The 11,485-nt window shown below is 45.6% G+C and overlaps 1 protein-coding gene across 1 annotated transcript in view; it reads right to left on the reverse strand.

Annotated features, from left to right (window-relative positions):
* NRK (Nik related kinase) overlaps positions 1-11,485 on the reverse strand; it is a 123,552-nt gene that overhangs the window by 66,647 nt on the left and 45,420 nt on the right. The window contains 5 exon segments of the mRNA XM_015408386.1: positions 1-47; positions 1,530-1,584; positions 6,212-6,342; positions 8,251-8,341; positions 10,710-10,820. The exon segment at positions 1-47 is cut by the window's left edge and continues 1 nt beyond it. Coding sequence (XP_015263872.1) covers positions 1-47; positions 1,530-1,584; positions 6,212-6,342; positions 8,251-8,341; positions 10,710-10,820 — 435 coding nt within the window.

The raw sequence follows: 11,485 nt of genomic DNA on the forward strand, positions 1-11,485 counted from the left end.
CCGCGGAATGAGAAAAAGGGCCCTCATGGGATGCATGTCGCACAAAGCTGCAAGATGGAAATAAAAGAGACAGATCGTTCATGCACGGCCAGCTCTACAATGAGGCGCATCAAGGCAAGGGCCCCAGGAGCCAGGTTTTGGGGTGGCATCTTCCACCCATTCCTTACCACCTGGACCACCAATCCAGGAATTGAAAGCAATTAACCCTCCTGGTCTCCTGATTTCCCCCAAGTGGGTTTAAAGACAGTGCAGCAAGTCCCAAGCACCTTATTGGATACAAAAGTTCTGTTTCCGGGGTCACAACTGGATTAACCCTCCTGGCCTCCTGTTTCCCCAAGTGGGTTTAAAGACATTGCAGCAAGCCACACAGGTCCAGTGGGGTTTCCAAAACTCTTGGGAGACAATAAACCTTAAAGGTGCCATTGGACTCTAAATTTCTTCTACTACTTCAGACCAACCCAGCTGACCAACTGGATCTATCTTCTTGGGAGACAGTGAGAGGCAATGACAAGGGGTAGCAGCCCCAGGCAGCCTCCCTTGTTGACCGCCCCCCCCCCCACTGCCTTCCAGAGTGCTCCTTAAGCTTGGTGCACATATTCATGTGCCTCCCTTCTCAACACTTGATTGTTTTAATTTTTGATGACCAGCAGCTGAATGTGTGATCCAAGTCCCAAGCACCATATTGGACACAAAAGTTCTGTTTCCGGGGTCACAACTGCAACAGACCATTCACATATGCAAACCATCCCCATAGACAGCAGTCCTTAATGGATGCGTGAACCAGCGCATGTGTGAACCAACCCATACGCATCTGGCTTTGCTTATTTTGGGACTTGGCTCCTCCAGCAAGACCAAAGCATTGATAATTCTTATGTGCAATTCCCCCTTAAACAACCATTTGCTGGAGTCCTGTGTCATCAGAACCTCTGTCTGTACTGCCCTGAACTAGATAGCCCAGGCAAGCCCGATTCTGACAGATCTCAAAAGCTAAGCAGGGCCAACCCTGGCAAGTACTTGGGAAGGAGATCTCCAAGAAATACCAGGGCTGGGATGCAGAGGCAGGCAACAGTAAGCCACCTCTCTGAAACATCCAAACTCCACTAGGGGTTGCAAGAAGTCAACCATGACTTCCAGGCATACACACAAAATACCCACAAAAAAAGAACCTCTGTCTGTACCCTTTGTCATAGAAAGCTGAAACCCCTGCAATAGTTGGAGGGGGGGGGTATAAACAGCAACCAAGTTTCACTGGTTCTATCACAACATAATGACTTCAGAGTAGGGGAACTGGTCCCGTTTGCATTACTTTATGCTTAGCAGCCAGGAGTCCCTTGCTCTAGACAGCAATGCGGCATGATGAAAAAATGAATTACCCTTACCTACAATCAAAATAAGGCTATTATTCTATCTGCTTAACGGTGGAAGAGGCAACTGGGTGAACCAACACAGTATACCATATTCTACCAGTGTTTTAATTTCAACAAAGGGCACAAATGCACATAAGAAAGAATGGGGTGCAAGTAACTTACGGGGTGCTCCTTCAGCCATCTCTATAGCCGTGATTCCCAGAGACCACAAGTCACTCTAGAAGAAGAGAGTCAGGGAATAAATGGAAAGTGATAGCATGCTTGTGCCCTCACCAAGCCAAGGGCAGCGACAATAAAACTCTTCTTTGTATGCCTCAAAGAGCAAAAAATACTGCAGGGGGAGGAGTCAAGTAAGTTAGCAGGGCACAAATAGGGATGTCAGACCCTCCGGTGAGGACGAGGGTCTCCCCCTTTCAAGACCACCTCTCTGCCGCCCATCAGCTGGCTGCCTGGGGGAGCAATGCAAAAAAAGGGGGGGGGGGGGTCTCACCCGACGTTTTACCAATATCCATCATGTGACTTCGACGTGACCTGGAAGCGATGTAGGCAATATTCCCTCTAAACTTTGGGGGCTGGCTGGGGGAACAATGCAAAAAAGGGGGGGGAGTCTCACCCGACGTTTTACCAACATCCATGATGTGACTTCGACGTGACCTGGAATCGATGTAGGCAATATTCCCTCTAAACTTTGGGAGCAAAAATTCTACTTTGTGAGCTACTGGCATTAAATCTGTGAGCAAGCGATTTGGCTACTGCATAAAGTAGTTTGCTCTGGTGCCATCCTTCCTGAGCCAAGACAAAAATGTGTGAGCCAGAGGCTAAAAAACTGTGAGCTAGCTCACACTAACTCAGCTTAGAGGGAACACTGGGTGTAGGCACATCGGGGTGACGCTCTGGTTTTTGGGCAAAAGCTCTATGGTAGACGCTAAAGGAAGTCGTGTTGGAAGTCACACCGGGGACATTGCTAAAACATCAGGTGAAGACTCCCTGCTCCCTGTAAGCCAACTCCCCATCCCCAGCCAGGTACCCAGAAGGACCTGGCAACCCTAGCCACAGAACATTGGTGGGCTGTGTTTGGCTTAATGGATCATGTGTAGTGTATAGAGTTGGCAACAAATATTTTGGGTTCAATGCTCACAAATTTCAACATTCGGAGTGATTTTTCCTTCAGTCTTGTTTCTGAAGAGAATGAGTCAATTTCAGATTCACTGTGATTTCAATGGCTTTTCCACAGACGAAGTGAGAAAATGTGACTGTGCACACCCATGGTCCTATGTTTGTGTAATATCATGCATGTAGCATACCTACCTACCTACCTAATGGTTTCACTGTTCATTTTGTTTAAATTTATATCTTCATTAGTCACCTTTAAGACTACTGAAAAGAAATCTCACTAGCCATAAACTCTCTTGGCTTCTTTCAAAACATTGTAGAAGTTTCATCTATTGAAGTACCTTCCCTCCAAACACTTCAAACTATCTTTTAGTCAAAAGTCAGTGACAGTTTAAAGATGTATGGAACAATTACCCCCCATGTTTTTTTAAACATTTTGAGTCCACTATTCAGAAAATAAACTACATTCAAGCTGAAGTAGCGATGAAACAAAACAATACCTTCCTGCTTTTTGTTTGCCATATCAGCTGCATACAAAAATATTCCACACTGCTTCACCAGAACGTTTGAGTCAGCCCTTAGGAAACTCCCAGATAGGCAAGTGTTTGGGTGCCCTTCTGCAAAAGTCCAATTTGCAGGCATGCAGAAGTAAGGGTCAGTATGTTACTCGGTAAACAAGAAACCCCCTGGCTAAAATGAACTATATTCTATGAAACAAAGTTTGAGTTCAGTGGCACCTTTATGATCAACAAAGTTTTATTCATTTATTATTTTGTGTGCACACACCTGGAGCTATACTCAGTGAAGGCATCTGTTCAAATTCTTTCTTTAATTTATTTTTAAAAACTCAGACCACAGTCTCTCTGTTGGTAGCTTGTGAGGCATTTTTTTATAACCATGAAAACCAATAATATAAAACATGCAACAGAAAACAAAGCTATGTAAACCTCCTTACAAGATAAGCAAGCAGTAAAGCCAGCCATAAAACCAACACAAAAGAGTAAAACCAGCCTACAGATGATGTACATTTTAGTCAAAACAAACGGGGAGTGAGGGAAAATCATGATAGAAGCCTGAGTGAAAACAGAACTCTTTGTCTGACACCTGAAGGCAAAAACACTGCTAGGAACCACCTGTGTGACTGTGGAAGCCAGAGTCTCTTGCTTTAAATGCCAGAAAAAGACTTCCTGTTTTTGAAGGTCCCTTTTTTATTCATACGGTGCCATCAATGTGCACTGGCACTTTTAAAGAGGCCAAGAAGACAGGTCCCTGCCTCCACAAGCTTACACTGTTCAAAATTTGATGCAGGGGAGTCAACAAAGGGAGGGGAGGCAGGCAGAGGAGAATAGATATTTCTACTTGTTAACAGTGGCTTAATTAAATTTGGACCTCAATACACATTACATTTTCCCATGCATGTTACTTGAGTGCCTCACCCTGATTTTCAGACTTACGTGAACAGAAAGTTCTGTGCTAGAAACACAGTTCCCAAGTGTCCATGGGATGTGATTTGGATTGGGACCATAGTGCTTGGGGGGGGGGGAAGGGCTTCATCCCTCTCGGATGCCATTTTCTTGACCTGAAACCATCTGGGGAGCACTATTTGCCCCACTGGAGAAACCAATGTGTACCCCACCAGAACACATGCAGCCACCAATGTGACAACAGGATCCCCCAGGATCATTCAGGTCAGGAAAATGGCCCCATGGCTGGGGAGTGGAGAGGCTGAAGCCCATTCTTCCCACACACTTGGCAACTGAGCTCCCAGCAGGAAACTAGTAGCTGCCATCTGACCTAAAGTCTTCTGGGAGGGCATGTAGAGAACATAACGCGTACTTAGTTTCTGCAATGAAGGGGGATGTTGGCAAAGGCTTTGCCAAAAAGAGGGTTTTGAAATTCCGTCATGCAGGAGTCCTGTGAACCTGTATCTGGGCTTTTAGTTCATTTTTTTATGTCCAAGAAAGAAAGTGGTCTTTGGGGGAGACAGAGATTTTATGCAAACGTTCCTATGGCAAAATTATTTTTTGAAATTAAAATTTCCCTCTCTTTTTATGGCTCGAAGTATTTTCAAAGCGGCTTCACAAATAAGTGAAAACACCAAACAACAGAATTACAATGAAACCAAGTGAAGCTGTGATTGCTAGGGCTGCCAATTTTCAACTCACTTCTGTAACTGTGTTTGTGATAGCTGTTCAACCTGCAGCCATTAAAAGGCAATAATGCTTCTCACCTCACTCTGAAGAATCTTGATTAGCTTTTGCACATTGACCTATTTTAGTCAAAAAAGAGCAAGCTGGTCCCTTTTATGCCGGTTAGTTGGCAGCCCTTTACTACAGCCACCTAAAGCCAGTCCAAGACAGCAACCACTGCCTCTCTGACCTGCCCTCCCCACCTGTTTTCTAACATTCAGAGCAAGTCAAAGGGGACTATGTTTGATGTGTGTAAATCCACAGTGAAGGCATACGTGAAGTCAGTCAAACATGACAGTCCTTTTGGAAGATGTTCAAAGACAATCCATTTTACTTATGCTTTTCACTTCAAAGGTTAACATCATGGAGAAGAAAAATCTTTCACTGTCCTTTGTTTTCTAAAGCTGTGCACTAACAATGCACCTGTTTATTCTCCTTACTGGCCGTGCCTTTTTTTTTTAAGTGAGAGCTAAGTGTATACAGGGGTTACAAAGACACACAGAGGCTGTTAGAACTGACATGAAGTGGAACAGGTATTGAAAAAAGAAAGCAGGGGAAAAGGAGATCACAACAGTGAAGGCAAGAAGCATCGTGGTGGAGTCTTTGGGTACAGAAGGGAGACAGATTCAGAAACGCAGATGGATTCAATAGGGAAAGGGGAGGACTGGATTCAGGGCTGGTTCCATGTTTTGGTGGGCCCTGGGCAGACAATGAAGAAGAAGAAGAGATTGGATTTATACCCCACCCTTCACTCGGAGTCTCAGAGTGGCTTACAAACTCCTTTCCCTTCCCCTCCCCACAACAGACACCCTATGAGGTAGGGGAGGCTGAGAGAGCTCTTTCCAGAACTGTCCTTGAGAGAACAGCTCTGACAGAACTATGGCTTGCCCCAGGTCACACCAGCAGCTGCAAGTGGAGGAGGGGGGAATCAAACCCGGTTCTCCCAGATTAGAGTCCGCACACTTAACCACTACACCAAATTGGCAATGGCCAGGAGCCAACTCCCCTCCTCTGCCCACCAGGCCCCTCCCCCCACTCATGCCTCCTTTCCCACCCACCCATTTGTGTGCCCTCCCCTGTGCATCCTTCCTGCAGCCACTTGCAAGCCCCTCCCCAACTTCCCATGGCCACACCCCCTGCATGCCCTTTCTCCAACTGTGCTGGGCAGTCCGTGAGAGTGCCACAACAGCCAATGCTGGTAAGCATATGCAGCCAGGAATGTTGGTGGCAAAAACACTCAACAACTGAGCAGGCTGCAGAAGAGCAAGTGGTGGGGCCCCACCTGGAGTCCCAGACCCCAGCAGCTGCCCCTCCTCGGGGAACGCAGACGCCGGCCCTGACTGGTCTCGTAAGACAAAGGGAAGCGACACCTGTTAGGCACAAAAGGCTGTGCAGTGTGTGATGCAACAAAGCATACGAGTTTTACACAGAAGAGGAAAAGGAAAGGGGAGAAGAGTGAAAGCAAAGGGGAATTTCTATTGTTTGGGCCAAATGCTTGGGTGAAGAGCTCCCGGGAGTCCGGTCACCACTAACAAGACTTACTCTGTAGTCATATGTCGATTCTGGGTTTTCATCACAAGCGATGACTTCAGGTGCCATCCAGTAGGGAGTCCCAATGAACGTGTTCCTCCTCCCGATGGTCCTGTCCAGCTGAGCGCTCACCCCAAAATCCACTGCGAAAGCCAGGCAGGAATAAAGGCAGGGAGCAAGTGAGGAATGCACGGGGGCACACAGGAGGTTACCGAAAAGCAGAACATGCTACAGGACCAGGAACTCCTCACACACGCATGCCTGCACAATCACAGTGGATGCTTACTCAGTCCTTGACTGCACACCGTGGACGTTGTGAATTCAAATGAAAAGCAGGACACTTAAGGCTATCAGGGCTCTAATGTTTAGTCGATTGATCAATTAGATATGCTGATTAAAATTCTTCTGATTTATCAGAAAAGTGACCCCCAAGTTAACCAGACAACAGATGTTTTTAAAACGAATCTTGAGTCCAGTGGCATCTTTAAGACCAACAAAAGTTTATTCAAGGTACGAGCTTTCGTGTACATGCACACTTCCTCAGATACATTGAAATGGAAGCCAACAGTTCATTTTTTAGGCAGATGCCTCTGCATAGGTGTTTTTAAAGTTGTTTTTAATGAACAGACTTGCCAGTCAGTGGATGGCAAGTACCCTCCAAGAAGAATCAGTGCGGTGTAGTCATTATACTGCCCGAGTAGGATCAGGAAGACCCAGGTTCAAACTCTGCCAGGAAGTTTACTGACCAACCCTAGGATTGCCACTGTCAATCAGCCTAAACTACTTCACTGGGCTGTTGCGATCACAGTAAACTAAGTCTGAGAAAGCTGGTGCTCAGGAAACTCGGAAAGTGCCCGACCGGAGGATGATGTTGAGGGGTGCTCCCTAAAACAGGGGTCCAATTTGGGAGCAAAGACGGAGGAAACCATCTGTTTCAAAGTAGCCACTCGAAAAGCAAAGAAACAATGTTTTTTCCCCTTCAGAACTCATCTGCATTCACAAGCCAATGTAGGCAAATTCAATAATCTGATCCAAATCATACAATTAAATGAGAATTCCTTACTGGGTGACAACCCAAATAGCAACATGGGGCTTTTTAAATGTATAAAGCGTGTTACAAAGCATGCAGCGCTTATCAGCGTAACAGAAATCACCTGCTATCCTGCCCTTTGTCCTAGAACAGGGGTGACCAGGCAGCTCTTTCACAGTCTAATTTAATGTTAATAAAAAGCAAATTTGCATATTTTTCAATAAAAACATGTGTGTAATATTTGTTCATGTCTTGTGACTCTCAAACATCTGGCGTTTATTCTGTGTGGCTGTTACTTTGAGCAAGTTTGGCCACCCCTGTCCTAGAAGCTCTGGGTGGCTTGCATGGTTCTTCTCTTCTCCACTGTGTCCTAACAACAGTCCCGTGAGCCTGGTTAGGCTGGGAGATGGGGACTGGTCCAAGGTGACCAGTGAGCTTCATGACTGAGCAGGGATTTGAGCCATTCTCCATCCTAGTCCCCAGTCCTCTAACCACGACACCGCACTGGCCCTTCAGATCTTAATGTGGGAAGTGTGAGACACTGGAAGCAATTATAATAGGGAATGAACATATGTAACCATGTGCTATGGCACCATTTCAGGTGGACATAACCCTTTAAGGGGGCTCAGATATAAAAGCTGTACTCGCGTTGCTCAACCTGTGTCAGCTCATTCCCACGTGCAAGCTGCAGTTGTCAAAGAATGAACATGGATGTGGGAAGCAGGCTCAGAACTGGGGTCTGATCAAACCAGCTTTCTCAAAGTTTAACAAATCCATAAGGCATTCTTCAGTTCCTTCATTGTGCTATCGGTCATTTTCTCAACTTGAGGAGAAAGCTTTACTGTCTGCTCCGAATGGTGCATTACAATGGAAGAAAAATAAAAGAAAAAGCTTTTTAAAAGGGTATCATTCTCAGCAAGAGTATCTTCATCTCTATCTTTGGCTGTTCCTTATGCATTATAAAAACACAGACACCATCCGTGGCATACAATAGCCTCCATCAAAAACAAGGACAACCTACCTAGTTTCACTTCAGCATTTTCTGTCAGGAGCACATTCTGTCCTTTAATATCTCGGTGGATAACATGATGAATATGTAAGTGTGCTAAGCCCTGGAAGGGAACAAAAAAAATCATACATCTATAGCCTTTTTGCCTTGTTCCATGTATTTATGTCTTGCACTTTTACCCTGCCCTTCTTATCCAAGGAGCACAGGGCAGGATATCTCATTCTCCCTTCCTCTTTCTCTTCATACAATAACACTGTGGGATAGGTAAAATTGAGAGAGAATGACTGGCCCCAGAGCACCCAGTTGGAGACAGAGTGGGGGTCTAAACCCAACTTTCTAAAGCTCTAGGCCAACAATTTAGCCTGGCCGTTCTCAAAATTTGGGTCTGGACCCAAAAGTGGGTTCTGCTTTCTTGCTCGTGGATCACAAAAAAGAAAGAGGTGGAACAGGGTGGAGCTGGGAGAGTTAGCTCTGGGAGGCTTAATGGACAGGCTTAGATTATAAATACTGAAAAATAAAGACAAGCTTAACAGATGTGAGATCTTGGCTTTTTATGTTGGGCAGGAGGATAGTAGTGTGGAGTTAATTTGCAAGTGTGTTCCACTTCTAAAAGTCTTCGGAACCACTGCTCTAACCACTGTACCACTGGACTCTTTATTCTGCTTCTTTTCCAATCAGAGGGGAACTATTTCTCCAGGCACCAATATGTTTAACGCTAATGATACACCTCCTCATGTGGATAAAAAGGGATACTATGCGCTCTTCCACATTCTGATTTTCATCACTCGTGTGTTCCTATTGTTTCAGGGTTCCCCCCATGTGTTTTGTTCTCTCTAGCAGTCCCAGAGGGAGCAAAACACATGTGGAAAAGGGGGGGTACCCAAAGCAATAGGGACAAACCAGTGACAAAAATGAGAATGCGGAAGAGCCCACTGAGAGGAAGAGCTTAGCTTTGTTGAGCATTTGGAAACATGTACAGAAGAGGTGGCCTCCTCCTGAATTACAACACAAAAGCAGATTGCCAAGGTTGAACTTCAAAAAGATTGCAGGGCAGATTTTAAACTGACTTCAGGGGGGGAAGCCGACAGAAGCTGGAGGGCACTGAGTTCAGGGTGACTCATCTCTAAAAGAGGAAGTTGAAAATGTTCCAAATCAGCCAAATGTGGACCGGACAGAGAAACCGGTGACAAGCAGACAGAAAAACATGACACCGATAAGGAGGATATTGCACACAAAGAGGACGTTTGATGAGATACCATGCCTATCAGTGCTAACACTAGAAACCTCTGAGCCATTCAAAAGATCAGCTAAGATTCAGCCCTGGGGAAACCCACAGCCTTGTCAGCTGCTCCACCTCCGCCCCCCACACCCCATGTGGCCATTCTGTCCCCTCTGTTCTGGAGTCACCTATGGTGTGTGTTATGTGTGCACCATTAGTTTCCCCCCACTAACCATAGTTAGCACCAACCCACAGTTTACAAACCAGTTTCTTTCCATAGTTATAAACCACGGTTTTGTGTTAATTATGGTTACCAAAAATGCCACTACATGCTGATCATACTTAGGTCTGAAACTGAAAAAGAGTGGGGTGGGAAAATGCTTGAATGAGATCAACTTACACTTAAACAGCAGGAACAAATAAATTACTAGAGCAGTGGTTGTTAAACTGTGACCTGAGGAATCCCAGGTTCCTTGGAAGCTTACTGGTTGGTTCCTCAGTGAGATAACCAGCAACAGCAGAAAAGATGCCTGAAAATGGCATGCCCGCCACTACAGTCCTTTGCCTGTAATGTGCAGCTGAAAGGAGTATTAGTGTTTACTGATCTCAGACCACACAGCATGACTATGAGGCCCAATAACCTTGACCAGTATCCCATAAGTGCCCAAGAATAGATCAAGATGGGTAGCTGTGTTAGTCTGTCTGTAGCAGTAGAAAAGAGCAAGAGTCCAGCAGCACCTTAAAGACGATCACAATTTGTGGTCTCTTTGTTTTATTAGTTTTTAAGGTGCTACTGGACTCTTGCTCCTCTCTATTGCCCAAGAATGCTCCTTAAAGTCCACAGCAATGCGCATTCCACGGCAGATGAACAGGGAGTCCTCAACAGAATAGTTGACACACAGAGGATTTCCTGAAGGTGAGGTTGTCCCATACCAAGTCACATCACTGGTTCATCTAGCTCATCACTGCCTGCAGTGATGGACACCAGCTCTCCACAGTCTCAGGCAGAGAGTGGCCTTTCTTAATGCTTGCTGTCTGAGAACTGGGGATGCACTTGGGAACATCTGCATGCAAAACACATGCTCTACAATTGAGGCACATTCCCCTTCAGAAGCTCCCAAAACCAGTGCACCAGGGGTTATATAAAGGAGATGCTATTCAGATGCTTAGAACGTTATACGTGTGCTATTTCAAACGTGATACGATATGCACAGTATTAAGCTTGCTCTGAAACTTCATTGAGGCAACTCACTCTGAGAACTTCTCTGCATATATATGCAATCCAGTCTTCCTTGAGACAATTTCCTTTTGTCTTCTTCACCAAGTCAGTTACAGACCCAGCTCCGCAATACTCCATAACCAGCTGTGAAGTGGGAAAGAAGAGACAGCGATATGCCCTGAAATGCTATGATTTAAGTAGAACAGAAATGTGCTAGAATCTAGATCACTATAGTTAGACCTAAACATAAAGTATCCTTTTATTTCAACCATTTGTTTAAGACTTGTTGTTCCTTTCTAATGGACCAGAGCTTGGAAGGGGATATACATAACTAACATCAGTCTCACGGTGGCTCGGTTCAGATCAGCCAATCATGGTTTGTTGTTGCATGAACGAGACTAGGGAATTCCTGGGTTTGCTCTCTTGTTCCTCCCTCCCTGGCCCGTAGCTAACATGGGGCACATGTGGCCTGGCCCCCTAGTGTTTCTTCTGGCCCCCTCCCTCCTGGGCTGCCCCCAAAGTGCTCCAACTTACTACCTGCACTGTACTTTCATTTAATTAGCTGGCGGTCCCCCCGAGGCCCCCTCCCGAAGAATTCCCTAGCTATGGGGCTGCTCCCTCCTTTCTTCACGTGCGGCTTGACAGTTACACTACTCCCACAATCAGAGAAAGACGGAGGTCGTTATACTATTGTTTGTTATCTGCCTTCCAAACCAGGATGCCTAACCACAGTTTAACTCTCGTTTGGAGAGAAGAAAACAAATAATAACATATGGTTTAGAAGTAATGGCCAACGTAAGATTGCTGCA

Source organism: Gekko japonicus, unplaced genomic scaffold (assembly GCF_001447785.1).
Source record: "Gekko japonicus isolate JY-2015 unplaced genomic scaffold, Gekko_japonicus_V1.1 scaffold643, whole genome shotgun sequence".
NCBI classification, from domain to species: domain Eukaryota; kingdom Metazoa; phylum Chordata; class Lepidosauria; order Squamata; family Gekkonidae; genus Gekko; species Gekko japonicus.